General features: G+C 27.0%; 1 protein-coding gene across 2 annotated transcripts; it reads left to right on the forward strand.

Annotated features, from left to right (window-relative positions):
* Positions 1–819: 819 nt before the first annotated feature.
* On the forward strand, positions 820–20,528 carry LOC107446584 (uncharacterized protein KIAA0930 homolog). 2 transcript variants are annotated; one of them, XM_043053986.2, is made up of 11 exons: positions 821–1,011; positions 4,451–4,608; positions 6,523–6,624; positions 7,569–7,646; positions 8,220–8,321; positions 9,752–9,892; positions 13,048–13,251; positions 14,116–14,284; positions 15,008–15,175; positions 17,753–17,902; positions 18,657–20,528. In XM_043053986.2, the coding sequence occupies exons 1-11, from the start codon at positions 903–905 to the stop codon at positions 18,698–18,700; spliced, it is 1,425 nt and encodes a 474-aa protein (XP_042909920.1). In that variant the 5' UTR covers positions 821–902; the 3' UTR covers positions 18,701–20,528. The 2 variants fall into 2 exon arrangements, with proteins under 2 accessions (XP_042909921.1, XP_042909920.1); XM_043053987.2 differs by lacking the exon at positions 15,008–15,175 and having other exon boundaries at positions 820–1,011.
* The last annotated feature ends 1,643 nt before the right edge of the window (positions 20,529–22,171 follow it).

Below are 22,171 nucleotides of genomic sequence, written 5' to 3' on the forward strand. Positions count from 1 at the left end.
TTCGAGTTTTTTATTCTTAACTCGTTTTTGCTTGAATGAATACGATTTCAAGATGCCCCAAAGAACTTTTCTTTAGAGATTGAGTGAAACTACAATACTTTTTGTCAGGAAATTCAACCCGCCTCAAATCTTCAAATTTTAAAAGGGTTTATGACTGCTTTGTAGTAATTTTTGTTATAAGTTTAAGTCAGAATAAGCAAAAGCATCAAAATAAGAGGTATCGCTATCCAAACTGTGGGATCAGACAATATTTAAATTTTTTGAGATTTAGTTTTCTTTCTTTAATAAGGTAATTTTTTTGTTATAATTTTTTTTTTTAAATGTTTTTAAAATTAATATTTTTACTTTAATGATAAAAAAAAAAGTACGTAGACTTCCTAAATGAGGAATATACTAAATATTTCTCAAATCAAAACAATTATAAACAAGGAGAAAAAATAATTCTTTTTTGTCTGCTCAAACGGAATTCTGGCATGAATTTTGGCTTATTTATTTCTTCCACTTTACAAGATGTAAAAAAAAACAAAACAGGATTGGAAATTGATGGTAAGCAATAACATTCTAAAACATGTTTAGAATTCATTTATTATTTCAGAAGTCATATTCTGGAAGAAATCTCATCTGGATATTTGTACTCAAAATGTGCATGCAATTTTATCACTCATAAGATCTTTTTTTATTTTATAAATTCAAGGTTTCGAGCCATAAAACAATTTTAGAAACTTAATATCAAAGCATAAACTATATTGCTAGCGCCATCTGTAAGGTCGTCATCCATACTCTCATGGAATGGATTGTATTATTATGTTTCACTCGGCTCGACTGCTTGTTTGCTTTACTTTTTTTTTTACCGATCATAATCTGGCAACGCATTTTTGTTATTTACATTTAAAAACGAAAACATGGCGTTTGGTGGAACGCCAATTCGTCATGTATCTGTGTTGGAAAATATGCTATCTGAAATATCTTACCACCGAATTAGAGAAATTTCTCAATATGAATATGCAGAGGGTAAGCATATTATTCTATATTCAAGAAAAAATTACTTTGAAATGTATAATAAAAATCAATCAATGACTCATATTGCGACTCAGTTGCAGACGATGATTCATAATATTTATTTGTTATTATGCCTTTTACAATTAAATTCGTTTGGGTCTCATATTGTTTTATTTAATATGTTTTTCAATTTAATAAAATAATTTGAAGTGGTCAATATTTTTCTAATTTAGAAGTGGTTATATTCATAATTTAACATTTGCTTGTTTTGGTTTCGTTTTTCCGTGAAATATTGTTACTAAGAAATATAAAATTCGCGGATTATTTCGCTTCATGGTGCCGCGCTGTTTTATCTAATTTAAAACTTTAAAAAGAAAGCTAATAAAAAAAAGCTCTCAGCGAGCAAACGACTACTTTTAATATCTAAAAAAAAAAACAAGGATATTTCTTTATCATGAGCTGACGCGCCAATCAGTATCGTGCTTAATAGATTTTTTACTGGGGATATTTTCGTATCGTGATCTGTGGCAGAATAATCGCCAAGTCTTGGAAACTTCCGGTCAGCGACCCGCGAGAAATTAAAAAAACATCACCAAAAGGAACCAACTCGAAAGGTATAGCTCGTAGCCTCTCCCGGGCAAACATCGACATGTTTTTTAACATACAAATTTGCAAGTTTAAAATTTAATTGACATCTTGGCGATTGTAGTTGGCGATTTTAACTTGCAAACCTTTAAATAAAAAAAAACATACAGAGGTTTGCCAATATTCACAATTCTTGGCTCAATAAGGTTTCAAAGGGTGTATTTTCCTTCATAGATTTGTCTATATTCATTATTCAGCCACTATTGTACCTGTATTGGCCATATGTAAGTCAATATTAGTGCTATAAAGGATCGATATTAAAAAATCTAGATACCCTCGGTGCATGTTCATAAAGGATCCATATTGAGCCAATTTTGAGCCCAACTGGGGTCAAGGTAAAATTGCTAGGAGAGTTATACCCCTGGAATTGTTTCCCTTATCTGAGTTTTTTTTTTTTAGTTTATCGTGGGAAGTTGCTAAGTCTGCCATTATTTTGCTTCAGTATTATCAATCTGGTGCCATCTTCAAAAAACTGACAGCAGAGACATATGCCTTATTTTTTATGATACAAAATAAAAACAAACACTTCCGAATAAATCCATATTATATCATCGATATCAGGGGAATAATTTCTTGATGCTTTTATAATATTTGATTTGTTATGAAGATTTTTATACAAAGGTATCATCGTACTTATTTTAAGATGCAAATATATATCATATTAATTATTCTTATGGCGTTGTTGTTTTCAACTGGCAATTTCGATTTTTAAAAAATGTCGTGCCATAGTTGCACAACTTGAATCGGTTAACTCTTGAACTCTTTAGAGGCAATGCAGAATTTTTTATACCCGGGTGCTATCCTTTTAATGAAATCTTTTCCTTTCTTTTTATCTTGTTTTGCTTAAATTATGTAAAATATTAAATTGTTATAAATTTTTGACTGATGAAAATTATATTCCAAACTTATAAGTTTATTTTTTTCTCATGAAATGTAAACAGACATATATTCTGACTGATTAAATAGTTATCTGCACTATGAAAGATAAAAAAAAAAAAAAAAAAAAAAAAAAAAAANAAAAAAAAAAAAAAAAAAAAAAGGATGACAACAGTGGTCCTGAACATTATGAAAAAGTAGATATAAAATCAAAAACTTTCTTCTAGTTTTAAAAATGGACGATCTATTTGAAACTCGTTACTTAGAAATGGCTGAAACTATTTTTTCTCTCACTTTCAATTATTCTCTCCCTTTTCAAAAAGGAAGACGAAACGCTCACAGACAATGAGGACGGGAGCACTGCACACATGCCCTTTCCATCCTTAGCATACTTTCAAACACTTCTTTTTAGTGTATTCAGGTGGAGTTCGTAACACTCATTTAAATACTTCAAAAATTTTTTTTTTGGATTTAATTTTTTTATAATTTAAAATCTATTTTTTGTCTTTGTTTAAATACTAAATCAACCTGCCAGTTGCATATTAACAAGCTTATTAAACTTTAAATGTATGAATAAATTTGTTATAAAAATATATTATTTGTTATATATTTTTTAAGATAACACAACAATATCAAATAAATAATAAAAATTAAATTTTTAATTTATTTTTTAAAATATTTTTTTTCGTAAAAGTTAAAACTTTCGGTTACTGTTTGGTACTGATATTTTTATCAATGAAATAGTTATAAAAAATTGTAACAATTATATTGACAATTTTTTGTTAGTTTGCAGGTAAGTTAGATTTTCATATTATAAAATTTTTATATTATAAAATATTAATTCTATAATCTTCTTTTATTTTGCTGCTGTCATCTCAAATTCTCATTGTTTCTAATACATAGTTTTATTAGATGATGTATTAAAAAATCACTAAGTATTGTTAAAATAATCACGATGTATTATTTTTTTGTAATTTATGTGGGTTTTGAAAAAAAAAAAAAAACCCGCATCAAAAGTGATTTTTTCCCCTTAAACACTGCTATATTTAAACAAAAATTTATCCCTCAATTGATTTTATATTTTTATTATGCATTCTTAAATGAAATTTGAACACTTTCTGTTGATAAAGTTCAAGGGATAATTTATTTTATAGCTGTCTTATCGTTTTATATTGTCATAGATTTCTAAATTAAGTCAAGCAATTTATAAAATTAACATTTACAATTTTTAATCAAAAATTGTTTTTGTTATATTTTCTGTGATTTATGTTGTTATAACAAGGGGAAGGTGTAATTAGAAAAGGCGCCTATCTAACTTTATCCATCGTACTCGAAAACCAAAAAACCGGAACGAAATTCGATTAGTCTTCCCGCCATTTTTAAAATTTGTTTTTTTCTTCCTCATAAGATTTTAGGATTTTTCTTTCTTTTTTGAAAGATGTTTACCTTACCATCATTTTGGAAATAATCATTTATGTATTACTTCGTTTTTTCTTCTTTTTAAGATTATTTCCAATTTTTTTTTTTTTGTTGGGTTTAACTATAAAAAAACGGTTTTTTGTAGCGATTCAGAAAACCGGAAAAATCAGTTATCCGGAATATCGATGGTCCCGATCGTTCCGGATAATCCGTTCCCTACTGTTATGTATATACTAATATGCATTACAGGAAAAACATTCACGTTAAATCAAATTGTCATCAATTGAATTTATTTTTCCATGAAATTTTGTTTTCGTATTTTTTCTTTCCTAAAAACTTGATTCGAGTTTTAAAAAACATTTTATATTATTTTTAGTCATTTATTAATCTTATTGTTTGTCTCACATTTTTTTTTTACTTATAAAAAATAGAGGGATATGATAATTCTTTACATAATTGTTTTGACTTAAAATTTGTCGTAGTGTAACAAATAAATGATCTTTATTTTTAGAATCTGGATTTGTTCTTTTAAATCCTACAAGGTTTTGGACTGATTTATTTGTGAGGCACTTCCTGCACTATTGTGATGATAAGTTTAGAGACGATTTATTGTTTTTTGTACGTAAACATCAGAAAAGAACTGCTGCCAGATATATTCCTAAATTTGAGGTATGTAATATGCAATTGTATTTACTTCTTTATTTCAACAGTAATTTTTTTTGTTGTCATAAGCATTATTCCTTTTATTAAAACTTAATCATAAATATATTCTTAATAAGCAGATAATTTTGCATTTCCATCGCTGTACATTTTTACATTTAGCATTTTTTCTTAATCAGCTGAGATTTAGTTATTGAATTATTGATTTAGTTATTGAAACCTTTTTTTTGAATTGTATTATTGAAAAACTAAAATATTTATATTTCATTTGTATTTAGTAACAAATAATGTGCACCACTCTTCAGTTCTGCAGACTGAAATCAGTTTTGAGAAAAGATCAATAGGATGAATTCCATCCACCAATTAATATTTGTTTTTATTTTTCAAAATTAAGTATTCAAAATAAATAAAATTATTTTTTTTTCTTTTTTCTTTAAAAAAAAAAGAATAATGTATGTTAAATTAAATGAAAAATAATCCAGTGTTTTCATCATAGAAAAAAAATGGGTGAGAATTTCTCACCCATTCTCAAAAACAGGGTGAGATTTCAAAAAGTTAAGTGAGATTTCTTAAAACTAAAAAAACACAGAAACTCTTGAAAAAAAACATTTCTTTAATTATAATACATTTTTAACGTCTTCTATTTTTTAAAGCATTGAATATTTTTAGTGCATCATCATAGAAGATTTTGCCTTTACAAAGTATTTGTCCATCTTACATAAGTGCATAAAAAATGTGGACGTCTTACATGAAGAAACCTTACCTACGATAAACACGTGTTTGCAGAGAAATGTCTTCTGAAAGGGGTTCCGTGGTTGTATTCTGTTGTTCGAAAAGGTTCTGAACAATACTGGTAAATAGGGAAGCTAGATAATGTGGCAGATGTTGAAAATAATGAGAGATCTAGGAAGAAAAGTGAAACGGATTTATTCTAAATGGCGTAATTTGAAGCCTTTTCCGAAATGCGAGGAATTCGCGAATTTTGAAATTGATTTATAGAATGAGCGAATTTCTCGCGGCAATAATTTATTAATGTGAGAAAATAAAAAAATATGCGAGATTCTCGCGTTCTCGCGCTGTAGTGAAAACACTATAATCTCATTAATGAAATATTGTTATTTTTCATTATTATTTCAAATGATGTCCCACCACAACGAAAGAATGGGATTCGAACTTTAACATCTGCTTGTATAAACAAAATTTGTATTGTTGAATCTGCTTCTATTTGTTATCCCCCCTCCCCGACATTTTGAGATCTCGGTTAAAGTTAATATAAAATTATTTTAAAAAAATGAATTTTATGGCATTAAGACAAAACATTAATGATGCTTAGGTAAAAATTAAGTAAAGGTGCAAAAGGCTTCAAGGAAAAAGTTGGTGATGTAACTCCGCTATTGGTGTAAAAAGATATACAAAGTTTTTTTTTTTGCTGTAAAAAATAAGTTGATAAAATTATGAAAAATAAATGTTTTTTTTTAAGAGAAAAATAATCCAAGTCATTGATATAATATGTGAGCTATTTTCTTGGAAAATGAATTATAAATTTTTGAAAAATTCGGCTAAAGAACATTAGACTGTGATAGTTGGTCAAATAATAAGTTTAGTCTTGCAAATAATTTTCCCATGCAAATTATTTTCCAAAAATTTTCATTTTAGTGCAATTATGTAATGTGGCTTAGGCACTTTTTCAGCCCTTATTAAATTTTAAAATTATGTTAGATTACTTTGTCTAAATTAAATTAAATATGTAGTTATTTTTCTTTTCTTTATGAATGTTATCCAGATTGTTCAGTTTCTTTTTCATGTTTTTTCTATTGCAAAATCATACAAAAACTGAAATATAACTAACTATATTTCACAGAATTTGTAGCAGATAAGTATTATGTCTTGATGTTTATTGCTTTTTCTGATTTATTCTTACAGACTGCTATTGAAGTGTTTAGAAAGGATTCAAAAAAGCTTCCTATTGGTGATCCTGATGTAGATTGGGAAGAAACTGTGTATCTTAATTTGATTTTACAACAAGTGAGTTGTATGACATTGTAGTCATGGTTTTTATTTATTAATAATCTTGTCATACTAATTTCTTTCTTTTTATTCTCTAATGTACAGAATCCATAAATTATTAGCCAATAAATTAGCCAAATATCAAAAGTATTAGCCGAATTTCAAAATTCTTAGCTAAAAAGAAATCTTACAAAATTTTTACAAAATTTCAATTTTAATTCAAAATACAAATTTACTATAAATAAAATTATTTTGTTAAATGCAAATTCAAATTAAGAGCAATTTGCATTTGGGGAGGAGTAAATGAGCAATAAGCAATGAATGGGAGAGAGGATGAAAAATGTAGATGTTTTATCGTCTTTGGGGAAAAGAAATAGGGATAGGTTGGGGTTAATTTTTGATAACTTCTTAGACTAGTGCAGTAAGATAAGAATGTACCTGGAGCAATATTATGTTATTGTCACATTATTGTATATGTCATTGTCACGAGAAAACATGTCTTCTGTAAAAAAAGTTGGTTGATAATATGGATCTTGCTATCACTTAATCTGTATTGTTGACACAAACTGTGAGAAAAAATTTCAACAATAAACGAAGTGATCTTTATACAGTAGTTTTTCTGATGCTTACATAATCTTTCTTGTTGCTTAGATTATCTGGACTTAATATAATTCGAATTGGTTATGGGACAAATTAAAAGGAAATTACTGTAATCGAGTAAAATACAGGATTAGTTCAGAGAGATTCACTTTGACCTTTTCCCCCCCAGAACAAGGGGAATAAAAATTTTTCTTTTAGGTAGAAAAAAATCATTTGTTTATACTATTGTCAAAACAAATTTTTTTTCGCCAAATTTGCAATTTTATCACATTTTGGGAGGTAAAAAATATTTAGTGCGGGCCTTGACTGTATTGTTTTTATCACATTTTAAATCATATATTTACCTGTGTTCTTTTTTGTAGTTTGAGTATACTCTCACTTGTGCTGTATGTACTAGAACAAGTCCAAAAGATCTGCAAATTCTAAAAAGGAATTCACAGGTTATTGTTTACTCTTTCTTATTTAATTTTAACTTCATTTTATTTGTTTCCAATCATTTTTATTCTAACAGTTATTTAGAAGCAACCAATTTAATTTGTTTATATTTAAAAAAAGTTTAGCTCAGTTATTTTATTTAAAAATAGTATTGTAGTTTATTACAATTAAAATTATATATATCATTATATTTTGAATGAAAGCTATTATTAGTATCTGTTTTTAAATACCTTACTTAGAATTAATTATGACTCAAGTTTGAGTTACAAACTCGATGGATTAAAGAAAAACCTCACGCTCTTGAAGTTTGACGTAAAATTAGTTAGGAATTTTGATTTTTACGCAATAATAATTTTCAGACATTTTCATTACTACATAGGTAAATAGTTAATATAAAGAAATATGATTTTGCCCTGGTGGTGTGTCATATTAATAAGTCTTTTTAAAAGTTGTTTAAGATTATATCAAAAGTTAATGAAGTTATCAATTTATATTCTTTAAATTAGCTTGTACTTCTTATTGTTATACAATAACTTTTTATGCAGAAAATATAAATGCATGTATATATATTTTAATAGAAAGTTTATGCTTCTCCAAGTAAGCGCAGCATGGATTGTAAAGGTGAAATGGAAGAAATTAGCTACCCTAATATATTTTTTACAGTTGACAATTATGATGAGGCAAGTATTAATTACAGTTTCACTTTTTTACAGGACAATTATGTTTCTCATTAGATTAAATAATTCTTAAAAATAAATGAATATAAAATAATTAAACTAATTATTAATTGAATTTCTCACCTTATAAAATGTCTTATTTTAATTTGGATTTTTTTTAAAAATAAAAATATTACTTATTTTCTCAATTCGTTAACTTTTGCATCCTTAAGCAATATTTCTCATTAAAATGTTCATTTTAATTATTTAGTGGTATATTTTGCTTAAAATACTAACAAGAAGTTAAATAATATACATCAGATGCATTTTGTGTTTAAATTATATTTTTAAAGAAATTAAATATAGGTAAAATGTCATTACCATCTCTTGTATCGAACTCACATTTCTGAACTTCTTAAGTAATTTACTATGATATGAAAGTGTTATAGACATAAATGCATAAATATTCTGATGTAGTATAACTGTCTATTTAAATATGCATAGTTAATTTTTCTAAAATAACTTAAAAATTTTAGTCTACACATCACTTCGTATGTACTCCCCACTTTTATACATATACATTTACTGTCCCAAGTACAAAAAGTTTCAATAAAAGACTATAGTTGACTCTAGTTAAAAAAAAGTATAACTTCCAGGTTACAAAGAGCACTCTTCTTGACAGAACATCAAAGTTTAATTGCAGTACTATTTCTTTTAGGGTCAATGTATGATACTTTAAAAAATCTGTGAATGACTTTTTTTTATGTAATTACCACCCCCCTAAAAATACTTGTAAGAAATTGCAAAAAATTAAAAAAAATTTCTTTTGTACAAAATTTAATTACTATTGACTATTGAAAATGTTTTTATTTGAAAAACTTTTAATGTGTTTGATTCATTTGGTTTTGTTGTTTCATATTTAGTTTCTTTTTTTGTCAAAATTCGTGCAATAATAAAAGAACATTTCTAATTGACAATAATAACATTGTTAGTAAGCATAAGAATACTAAATTTTAAAACTTAAATGCAAATTTATGACTTATAATATTATTAAGATAAAGATAAATTGGTTCTTGTATATTATACCATCAAGCATTTTTGCTAATTTTAAATTAAATACTTTAAAATAATTTAAATTAAAATACTTTCTCATTTTTTGCATGCAATCAGTTATATTTGCATTTTGTCTATTTCTTTGTAATCAATTTCTAAGTAAAAATAAATTTTAAAGATACCAAAATGATTTTGGCAGGCTGTAGGAGAATATGGTTGACGGGATGATACGCGTGTTCCATGAAAATAGGCTGTCTGAATTCTAAAGTAATCTAAAATCTGAGGAGAAGCTTTTTTATTTTGGCAATGAATGCAGAGAATATAGAACAAAATTCAGCTATACTGTGTTTTTCTTGAAATATTTTTAGATGAATAACTTAAATTTGAAAAATAAATTTCAGGTTTTTGAAGATATTCTTGTTAGAGATGGTGAAATGGTTTGTGTGGAGCTAGTTGCTGAAGATAAAGAGGGATCTTTACAAAAAGTTTTATTTTTAGGATCTATACATTATGAGGCTGTAAAAAGAGTTTATGATGCCAGGGTAATATTATTAGGATTTATTTACTTGTTACTTTTTTTTATAAAAAATCTGCCTCTTTTAGCAATGTCATTAACATTTCCTTTCTCTACCTTTTTATTTATTTTTAATTTTAACATTTTTACTTTTGTTTCGATTTGAATTATTAATACTTATTTGTTTAATTAGTTTCTTATTTATTCCTCCATTCAACCTATTCAACTGATTTTTGTTCTAGTTATTTCATTAGAACTTACTAAATTTTGTCTTTATTTAAAAAATTTGATGTGAATTAGTGAAAAAAGCAGGAGAAATTAAGTAACATTTTTCATGAGATAAATCATACTAAGATTTGTCTACAATGTAATATTCATTATTTAGATTTGCTTTAGTACGAAATTGTTTAGGGAAAATATTTGTGTTTTTAATTAATTTACATGATTTTTCAGTTTATGAAATTGGGTTGTAATGTTGAACTGCGTGAAAGTTATGATCAAGTTTTCGAGAAAATTTTTTGATTTGTACCACAACAGTGATCTTTATTGCAAATAGATAGCTTGGGGAATTAAAAAAAGGGCAACTGTGATTTGTTGTTGGGAATTATTTTTTACTAGATTTCGTCGTCCCTTTTTTTTGGATTTTGTGATTCAAGTATTAAGTAAAAATTCTCCGGATGTTATTTTTTTAAAAATAAATATGGTTAAATGATATTAGTTCAATATATCATGGGATTTACTGATTTTGAGGTTGTTGTAAACTTTCTATATTTTTCCAGCTTCCAATTCTTCTGCAGTTTGTTTTTGTGTTATTTTTAATTTTCAGCCTCATTCAATATTTTAATCTTTCAATTTTGAGTTTAACACAGTACAGTCAACTTCAAAATCTTGAAAAATGAGAATGCAAGAGGTTGTTAGATTGTGGCATCTGAATAGCACTTTTTCCAGTATTTGGCTGGTGGGTAGTGGCTCTAGATATGGAAACGCTCTCTGAATTGCATCCCACAAATTTAAGTTAGTACCAAGATCAGGGCTTGTGTAGGCCAATGCCGCAAAAGGAACTAATTTTCTAACTCAACCTTTACAATTTTATTTGTATGGTAGGGCACATTATCTGTTAAAAATGCCACATCATTACAGGACATGCTTTGTCTGCAATATTAATTAATTATGATGTGTTATTCAGATTACCATGCATATAAAATTTAAGTCATAAGGCATGCAGATGAAAATTTTTTTAATACATTACCCATGTAGTGATAGCACTGTTACACAATGACTTATTTGAATAAATTGTGCAGTGGTCATAACAGATTGGCCACTTAATGTGTAAATATAATGTATTTGTATGCTTCCCATCTCAAAATATATTTTTATATTTATGTATGTATTACATTTTTATACTTATGTATGTGATTGTATTAATTTTAAATAAAAAATAATATTTTTATCTATATATGCTAGTTTTAAGGAATTTAAAGTAATAAACTAGAAAAAAATAGTTTCCCCCTTAAAAAACTATTAATAAATTTTGTTGTATGTTAATGAATGGATATTTATTAAATATCATTTCTAGTTCCAATATTAAGGTTACTGGTGAAAGTTTTTATTATTTGTTAATGGTTGTGTCTATATACGAGGCATGTTTGGAAAGTAATTACCATTTCTTTAAGCTTAAGTAAAAAAAAGTTTTATTTTTTTTCTGAATAAAATGTATTTTTACTAGAAAATGCATTTCAGAAACTATTTTTTTATATAGTTATCAATATTGTGCAGACATTTTTCTCAGTCGAAACTTAATTATCTGTACCCTCTTTAAAGAAAAAAACCGCTTTTATCATCTATTTTTTAAATTTTTAGAAGCTCACTACAAAGCATTCTTATTGCGAATCGTCTGTTTTCACAAATTTTCACATTCACTTTGCAATCAAACCATTATTATAACAATAGAAGGTTGTCTTGTACACTCTTGTTTCATCATGAACATTGGTTTGTCTGTCATTGAATTGTCAAATCGACTTTCTCACTATTTTATCACCCTTACCATTTTCTCCATAAATATATCTACAAGTGAATGATGAATTTCAGGTGCCTTAGCATTCAAAAATCACGTTGCAGAATGCATTTCATTGGTCTTAAGCGTTTTGTGACAGGGGGCAGACAGTCAACTTATGACTCATGTTTGCATGCACTGAAGTGTGGCACTGGGGCTACTATGACAGTAAAATGAAACAGTAGTTACTTTTCGAACGTTCCTCATATCTGTGATGTCTCCATAGAAAACCATTTCAATTGTGAAAAATAAAAGCATTTTTAAAATAATGTTTTATTTAAACAAATATATTATAAATTAGGGGTGCTCAACCTGCGGCCCGCGGGCCAAATGCGGCCCGCCAACCCTCGATGTGCGGCCCGCGGCAGCAATCTGAACAAAATGGGGAAAAAAAATTAAATATTTGTTTTTGAAAAATAATAAAAAAAATTCGGTACCGTAATTTCGCGGAGAAACGCCGCCCTGGTATACACGCCGCGCCCTCAAAAATTGGCCCCCAAAAAAAAATATTTCGTCGCACACGCCGCACCATCGTACACGCCGCGCCGGATTATACTATACCAAAGCAGGTATTGATTACAGACTTAAAACATGTTCTATATACGCATATATACATAACTTAAATAGTTAAATAAGAAACCAATAAAAGGATATTAAATACTCAAAAAAAATTAAGCAATCCTACTAAAATGGATTTCAATAACTTTCTAAGTAAATATTAAGCATTTTCTAATTTTAATTTGAAGTAACCATTAAAATATGAATTAAATAANAGTGAACCAAAATTTCGGTCCCTTGAAGGTTCACTATAGCGGGGTTTGACTGTAAAAGCATTTTTAGAATAATGTTTTATTTAAACAAATATATTATAAATGTTTTTTTAAAATAACTTTTACTTGGTTAAATTTTTTTTTTTAAATTATAAGATTTCTGATTTTAATTATTGTTTAATTTTATTATTTTGTGTTTATTTCATCTTAAAGTATTGGTCAGTACCATAAAGCTGTCCAACTTTTGTGCTCAATTAAACTCTATACTTACTTTAATCATTTATTTTGTAATCAATGTTTTGAGTTTTATGCCATGAACTTCAGTAATTAGGTAATATATATTATTTATTATTCTTGTAGGCAAGTTTGTCATCTCGGTTTGCTCAAAAAGTGTCTTTGGGATGGTATCAAGGACAACAAAGATTAGAATTTGTACGAATGAGGGGTCCCAAAGGAAAAGGTCACGCAGAAATGGCTGTCACAAAACAGAAAGGATCAGGTGTTGAGACTCCAACATCTGAGCCTGGTTACTCTATAACAGATTATGATTGGGATGATATGGAGGTATGCTTATCTAACACTCAAGATATAGTTTAATTTTTACCCATTAAAATTATGAAATAATGCTTAACAGAGTATGTCAGTTCTTTACAATAAACTATGTTTTTTAGTACATAAACAACTTTTCTTGTCACAAATGATGCAATAAAAAATCTTTTTCTAATTTTTAACTGCATCTTAGCACATTGAAAAGCTCTGTTAGCTGAAGCGTCTAGACTTTTGTTAGTCCTCAAGGTTGATTTTTGTACGTGATAGGTTTTAAAGGTAATATGAAATCAAAACACGCACTATACAATAAAAATTGTCAATTTTCATACAAAAATGCTTTGCTTTTGGTAAAACGATATTTAACTAAAGAATGTTAATGTTTAATGTTAAAGAATGTTAAAATAAGTGTCACTGATAAAAAAGGAGAGAATAGAAAAAAAAAGCAGAGGATAATTCTAGTCTAGTCTTTCATACATGAAGACTAATTTTCTTTCATATTTTTTTTTCATTTGATGTGAAGGATTTTCAGAGAAGAAATTCAGATAAGTTAGATAAAAAAAAGGTATTAAGAAACAAGCTTCAAATTTGAAAAATTAATCAATATTTGTCAGACCTTTAATTTCATGGAATTTAATACTTTTTCAATGGATAACACCTTTTTGAAAAATTTTTGTGTTTTTTTTCGGAAAAAGAAAGAGATTGTTTATTTTGATTGTTAAAAAATGTCTTTAAAATAGGTACTTCTGTAAAAAAAACTTTGCCTTGATAAAATTTAAAAAAAATATTTAAAAATGAAATTTGACATTTTTATTATTTTAAATTAATTCATTGTTTTGTTATCAGTATTTATAGTACAAAATCTGAATGTTTATTTTTCAGGATAATCCTTATTTACAAAGACGTATGTCAGATCCAAGCTCTAATTTAAATAATTTTAAAAGTTGGAAAGGTCGTCAAGATAGTCAAACCCAAAAATCGCAGTCTGAAACAGAAATAGATTATTATCCAAATGGTATTAATGAAATAGAAGCAGGTGATATAAGAGATGGTAAGAGTATACATAAGAATTTTTTTGCGTCAGTTATTAATAAAAAATATATTTTTGAGTGTATTAGATTGTGTGTATTTTTTCTGAAGATGGTAAAAACATGTCTATTTTATTAAAACATTTAAAACTGTAGGAGAAATAATACTTTTTTTAGATGGTAAAAACCATGAGAAAAATCATGCCTACCTTGAATAAATGCACTTTTTTTTAATGAAATTAAAGAACACCAAATTCAAGGCAATGATGAGTTATGCCGAATTTTATATTAGCCCTAAGTATCATTTGATGAATGTGAAGAAATAAATTTTTCTTATTTTTTCCACAACTTGGTTTTTAAGATAGGGTTTTTTCTTTTATATGGTTCTTAATATAGCCTTTTAAAACTGCAGGAAATGAAGTTTTTATTATTTTGCTGATTCAGTTAAGTATAGTATAGTATTTTATTATTAAATGCAAAAAAGTTGTAGCATGTAACTTTGTGCTGCAGTTCTATTTTATTTTTAGTTATGATTTGGGTGCTTTTTTTTTTTGCTGATTTATTATTTTAAGTTAAATTTTTTTTTTCTTTAAATTTTACAAATAGCTTTTTTTTTCTTCTTGTTTCTTTTATAAATTTGTCAGTTTTTTATTTTATAAAAATACCTCTTTTAAATTTTTTTATTATTATTTTTTATTTTAAGGAAGCATGTTGCATGTTTTTATATTTCAGTTTTATTTTCTCAGAACCTGTTTTATCTAAAAAGCACAAGAAAGTTAGTCAAACTAAGCAGCCTCGGCTAAATAAAAAAGATCGTCCTAGGGTTGTATGGAGAAGGGAATCAAAAATTGAAGTTTTAACAAATAGTGATAACCATTCCAAAACAAGCAGTTATTCAAGCGAGTCCTCTACAGGTAAGATTAAGGTGCTACAAATGAAAATGATTATCTTTAACAAAATTCAAGCTTCTACTTTGTAATTTGAAAATTACCTACACCAGGGGTGGCGAACCTTTATACACCAACGCGCCATTTTCTCTAAAAAATTTGCTTAATTAGGTCATAGACGTGGCGTCAAATAATTTTGACTTCGTGATTATTGGGAAAATAATAATACTAAATACTATCAACTCAAAACAACTCATACTATCAACTCTTTATTTACATTGAAAAAAAAAATACATTTTGTAATGTATCAGTTATACACATAATTCAACTTTAAGTAACATCAGTGTGACTTCTGTTGTTGCAGATTAGATGACCAATAACTTATTGTTAGATGTTAGTTTAAGCAGGACTGTTGATTTTTTTTGCTAGTTATTTATTGTTAGCTTGTTTTTTATGGTTATTAACTGTTTTTTTAGCATTAATTTTTAATTTTTTTATTAATAATTGTTTATTATTTTGTTTGTTTTTTGCGAATTTTAATTTAATTGTTACATATGCTTCATAGCACAATAACATTTGTGTAATAACAATTCATAGTGTAACAACAATTGTGATCAGTGGAGTGCCCAAAATATTGTGTCGCGTGCCATGAATGGCATGCATGCCATTGGTTCGCCATCCCTGACCTACACATTTCTTGTATGAAATTTCCAAAATTCACTTTAACATCTGAAATCAGTTGTTTCTAAAAATAGATTTAAACTAAGTTTTCTAAAAATTAATTATTTATAACACCAGGAAACACCACTCTTCCATGGCCAAGCACCTCGCTCCATTTTTTAGCGCTCTTAAGTCTTAACAGTTGTGGTAGAAATGCATTTGAATTGATCTTGATAAATAGAGTTCTTGGTAGCAAACTTTTCTCGCAAACTTTCACTCCTGTCCACTGAGGAGAATTTCAGTCACAACAGTGTTAAAGTGCACTTTGCTACAGATTATTGCAGGTTATTTAGTCTGGCACCGTTATAAAACTCGTGATCAACATTGATGTGAAACAAAATTTAATTGACTATGCCACCATAACGGGGAATGCTCAATAACAGTAGGACATATTCAGTATTTCATTTCAAATACTGTTGATTTCTAAAAGGCATGTACATTTATACTTAGATCATAAGGAGAGTTCCTGATAGCTTTTCACAAGCTTTCTCTCCTCACCAATGAAAAGAATTTCAGTCAGAGCAGATTTAATGTGCACTTTGCTACAAATTATTGCTAGTTTAGTTGACCACCATTATCAAGCTTGTGATCAACAGTGATGTGAAACAAGTTTTAATTCGCTGCTCCACCCGAACGAAGAACACTCGATAACAGTATGATATTATACTCAATATTTCATTTCAAACACTATTGATTTCTGAAAGTCATGTTCATTTAGACTAGTTACAAATATTAAAAACAACAACTTGTCAAAGTATCTGTTAAAAGTCAGCACTCTTTATTTTTTTTAAAGTAAATTATATTTTCTGTAAGTGATGTAGATTTTTTAAAGTGTTATTTTGCTCTTAAGATGCCAAAATAGGAATTCACTATGTGACAAATAAATGAATATTCTGTTCAAAAAGATTCTAAATTGTTAAAATTTTTCTAAAATACTCAAAAACCATGAAGATTTTAAACTACAGTACCCAGAGAATCTCTCAAAATCCTGTAGTAAAATCAGTAGAGATGGTAGCTATGAGTGCATTTAAATTTCTTTTATAAATTCTGAATAATAATGTGTAAACATTTTTCTTGTAAAATGAAATACACTTTCTTAATCCCTTTTCTGTCAGATTTTTTTTCCAATTTCCGACCCGAAAAAAACCCATTTTTTTATTGCTGAAAATTGATCTGTGTTTTATCCTAAATTCGAAAATGTAAAATATTTTTGTCAGCAAGCAGTTTGTTGCTTGACCTAATGGTGGTGAAATATGTGATGTCCTGTCCGCTGATCTTCAGTTATCCGTGCAATGCACCCAAGTTTTTTCTTAAAAAAATACACTGTGATAGCATATTTATTAACTCTATTGATTTAAGATATTTAAGATAAATATCTGCTTAAAATAACTATTAAAATCTGTTAAAAATATTTTTGAATTTTTTTTCCCAACCTTACCGTTAAAAAAGCTTTACAATCACTCTTGGGTATCAGAGTGTAAAAATCATATTTATCACAAAACTAGCATAACTATTTTGACTTGCAACAGTAACACTGATAAAAGTGAAATTACAGAAAATACAAAGCAATTTTGATTTCAATTCAAGGCTGGAAATCTCACTGGAAAAATTGCGAAGAAAATGGGACTAGTTGTGCCATTTCTTAACAACATTCAGAAATACGAAAATAATCACAATATTTAAAGAGTGGTGACGAATTCAATTTTGCTGAATTAATTTTTCTCTTCGTTGTATGGCATGTAACGCGGAAAATTCAATTGCTCCAATTTTTGAACGTGTTAGATGCGACGCCAACAGAGAAGGGGTTAAGGTATAGAGTACTAACTATTAATAATTTGTCTAATATTATTTATGAATATTGAGTTCCTGTTCACCATATTATAGAGCTTGATGATACTGGTTATAACAGACTATGGACCATGAGAGGTTTTGGCCAGGCATATCATTTTTGGAAAGAATCTAAGAGAGCAAGCTCCCCAGCTCTAAATGCTTATTTGACATACGTAACTGTACCTTGGCATTCTATAATTTCTGGTATGTGATAAATCATTCACAAATTTATAATTATTTCAGTGTCTCATATTTGAATATAGTAAATCATTAACTTTGTTAGTCTTTTTATTTAATTTTTAACTGCAAATTTTTTTTTAAATAAGATGTTATTGAAAATATTTTTCCAATCAAACGTATTAGAATCAAAGTTTGCTCATAAATAAATGATCTTATCGAAAAAGAAATGTTCCCTATTAAAAATTTCTTTATATTGTTATATATTGTTCCATCTTTTCAACTTATTAATAATTTAATTGCATTGTTTAATTAATTTTAATTGCATGTTAATCTGAATATATCATGTTGGAGATAAATAATTATTTATTCAAGAGATTCTTACATGTTGATTGCCTCATTGAATAAGATTTTAAGTGGCATTTATGCGCTGATCAAAGATCTTACAAATAAGGAACTGGAAAATAGAGGCGAAACCCAGACTACTTGGTAGTCAAATTGTTTGGGAGGCCATACTCTATCTTGAACATGGCAGAGGAGTTTTTATACAAACTTACAATTGTGTGCAATTTCATCTATAATAATAAAAATTTGCTTTTTAAATTGATTTTGACAACTTAACAGATAACATTTTACATGAAACTCAACAGGAGAAATTAAGAGGAGATACTTTTCTTTTTTTAGAAACAGAATCATTTCAAAACATGTATGAATAAATTATAACAATGTAATTGTTCTATTTAAGTATTTATTCTAAAGTCATTTTATTTATTTTTTCCAGACATTCTAGACGATTCAAAAATGAAACCAATATTAACCTTTTAGCAGTCAAGAGGCATAGGTCAAATTTTTAAAACTGTATTAAAAATGTGATTTTTTTTACTTCTTATTTTCTACGCAATAAACATGTGCTTATATGTATTATATTTATAATTGCATTTCTAGTCAGATTTATATGATAGAATTTAATGAATGTAGGTATGATTGATGTTTTGAAAGTTCTACAGTGCTGTTAGTTATCTGTTATTTTCAAATTTGTGATCTGAAGTTTGTGTATTCGCAATTTTCTTATTTCTATATTGACAAAAATTTTAGTTATTACACAAATAACTAAGTTTTGTTTAGTTTATAACTTTTTCAGCATAAAATATATTCAGATGCTAAGATTGAATATAATACATATTACAGAAGTATAATAAAATACATTGCTATTGAAGGTGCTGTAAATTAATTTGTAAAACTCTAAATTAGATTTTTCAAATATATTTTGTAACTTTAAAACGCCGAACATTCGTTAAAATTTTTGAATTACCAAAAATGTTTCATTGTTTTATTTTATGACTATCATTTTCTAACATTCTTGAATTTTGAATTCAAATTATTTATCTATGCAAACTTTTATAGTTGAGTAATTAGGTGTATACTTGTTACTTAATTATAAATTTTTACGAAAAGTTATATGGTAGCTTTTTAACTCCAAAATAGTTAGATATGGCATCCCTGTATATTTTCACCTATTTTCTTTTTAAGGCCTTTTACTTACAGCTTATCTATCTAGTGAATATTTTCTTTATTTGGTTGGATAAGAAAAAATGTTTTTTCTTTGAAACAGTAAAATAAATTTAGTATTTTTTTTTTTAAAACTCGTGCATTTTAATATACTGAATATCTTTTTATTATAAAACGGCAAACAATGAATTTTTTAAGATATGATGAAAAGTTTTTTTTCCGGCTTCTCTATACATGAAAACGTTAAATGTTTGGATTCAATTTTGATTTTATGTGTAAGAACGAAATCAATTATTATTTTGCTATATATATTGCTACTTAAATTTAGTAAATATTTGTATATTGCTACTTAATTTTAGTAAATATTTGTATTTCCATTTGTGAAGCATTTTTCTTCGTAACTGTTATTTCAAATATTGCATATTTTTACAGACCTAATATATTTCATAAAAATTTTTATCATATAAAATAAATTCTATTTGTTGCTTATTTCTTTTTAAAACAGCATAAATGTAGAAAATAAATTATGAGGTAAACAATCTTTTTTAATGTTGAGTTTCGCAATGCAAAATTACTCAGAATTTGCAATAAATTTAAGGGAAAAAAATTTGCATTTTGTTAAACATGTTTTTCAAAATCTAAGATCTAGAATGCAATTTTTTAAACTTATTGATTTTAAAATTTTTATGCTTTTATTTAACTTATGTGATCAAGCAATGTAGTGCCAATATGTATTGAATATACTTTTTTATTTATTTATTTAGCTGCTATCTTGCAGCTATTTTCTTTTTAGATTGCTCAATTTTTCGATAACAGGTAACTCACTGCACTGACTCTTTAATTATTAGTATTTTATGAAACATTGAATTTGTAGTTTTATAAATGTCTACTTTGTACTTAATTTATGAGGCCATATTTTTTTATATATTTGTATGTTGTTGGCAGATACATTAAATTTTATTACTTTTAATTTCCTCAATTTTAATGTAGAATTTTATTGTCATACTTATTGTCTATTGTAAAAAACTAACTATTACTTGATCATTCCAAGGGTGCTATTAATGATGTTAGTTTTTTCCCCATTGTGTAATTATATTGAGGAAAGTATTTCCTTATAAATAATTTTTAATAAATGCATTAACTTTTATGTCTATAATTTTCATCCCTTTCTTGGAGGCAGGAATTCTTTACCCTTTTATTCTCTCAGAAAGCTGGTCTTTTGAAGTTAAACATTAGTCCCTTGAGTCTGAACTATTGACTGTGATAATTTTTTTCTTCTTAATGTGAGACTTTTTTATAACACTGTTTGATTTCATTACCTTGAGCATATTATATAATTTAAGTTAAGCGCAGCATAGCTGATTTCAGCACTCCAGATTTCAGCCATCTTAAACTTTTTAATGTTCTCTGTGCTTTATACCTTCAATATTTTAATACATTATCTGCCATTTCACGTGATTGCTTTGGAACCTAAAGGTATTGATACCAAAAATATATACTTTGCATAAGAAATGAATTTTTTCAGTTTTGCATATCATGACGAATATAAATATATAACAGGATTCATTAAAGCAAATTTATGTGTATATCTAATGTCAAATTTCTCAGAAATCTTAGTTGAGCCGGTGAAACTGTTTTAATTCAAATTTAATAATAATATGGTTAAATTTACACATATTGATGCCACTTTTCTTTGTTAATTACTAGTGTAACTGAGAAAAAAAAACTATTTACTAGCGTAGACAGAACTAAACAAACAAAGCCTGTCTTTTTGTTTTTGTTTTTTGTAAGAGCTCCTTCTTCTTCCTTTGCACCCGCATATGATTTTTCTGAAGTTTTGTAATTAAATCAAAATTTGTTATTTAAATAAAGATGAAAATTACTAGCATATTATTATATGATTCTTGAAAACAGGACCAAAAAACATTTCTAAATTTTCACATGTCCTGCCAGGCATGTTAGTTCACAAAATATAAATCTGAACATCTTTTTTAATCGCATATTAATAAAAACAAATGAATTTATCTATTAATCTTTTGAAAAAAAAAATCAATTAACTACACAATCTGCATTTACACAAATACATTTAAGTATAAATAAGATACATTAGGTATTATTTACAAGGAGGTATTATTAAAAAAAAATATTATTATTAACAAAGAATGCATTTGAAGATGTTAATTTAAAATGGTATTATATCTTATTTATAACGCTTTGCTGACAAGTGTGGGAAACTTTCTTGTTTTTCAATAGTCAGTTGTAGGTGTGCAGGATGGTCAGCTTATACTCAAACAAATTTGTTTGGTTGGCAAAGTGTTATTTATTTTCTTATGCACAGCAATTGGGGTAAAAAAAATTTAAATATAAACGGGATAAAGAAGAATAAGCTTACTTTATTTAATTTTTTCTTATTAACGTAACTAAATTCAATAATATTAAAGCTTTATTAAATAGAATTAATTTTCATTTTTTACCCTCTCCCCCTTAGCTGTAGTTTTTTCCTCAAATCCAACACCTTCATGATTTTTATCCAAAATTTTTCTGGTATTTTTTGTTACATGCCCGGCTGAACTTCTAAAGGAAAAAAAATAGGAACCCAATTGAAATGTTTACATGTGTTTCAAGTAATATAATTTTCGAGCCTTGCTTCTAAACAAGCAATTTCTTAAAAAAGCAGATGCAAAACAATGCCTATAACCCTTTGACACAACTGCTCTTTAACTTTTAGTAAATTTAAATAAGTAAGTTGTTTTGATTAAAATATCAGATGGATGTAAGCCTGATAAC

This window comes from Parasteatoda tepidariorum, chromosome 6, assembly GCF_043381705.1.
Source record: "Parasteatoda tepidariorum isolate YZ-2023 chromosome 6, CAS_Ptep_4.0, whole genome shotgun sequence".
Lineage (NCBI taxonomy): Eukaryota > Metazoa > Arthropoda > Arachnida > Araneae > Theridiidae > Parasteatoda > Parasteatoda tepidariorum.

What these genes read in the sequence shown, in the direction of transcription:
- LOC107446584 (XM_043053986.2), top strand. Translation starts at nt 903, where the DNA reads ATGGCGTTTGGTGGAACGCCAATTCGTCATGTATCTGTGTTGGAAAAT. An exon ending in GATATATTCCTAAATTTGAG is followed by an intron (nt 4,609 to 6,522) that starts GTATGTAATATG and finishes TTATTCTTACAG; the next exon opens with ACTGCTATTGAAGTGTTTAG. An exon ending in TTCAAGCGAGTCCTCTACAG is followed by an intron (nt 15,176 to 17,752) that starts GTAAGATTAAGG and finishes ACCATATTATAG; the next exon opens with AGCTTGATGATACTGGTTAT.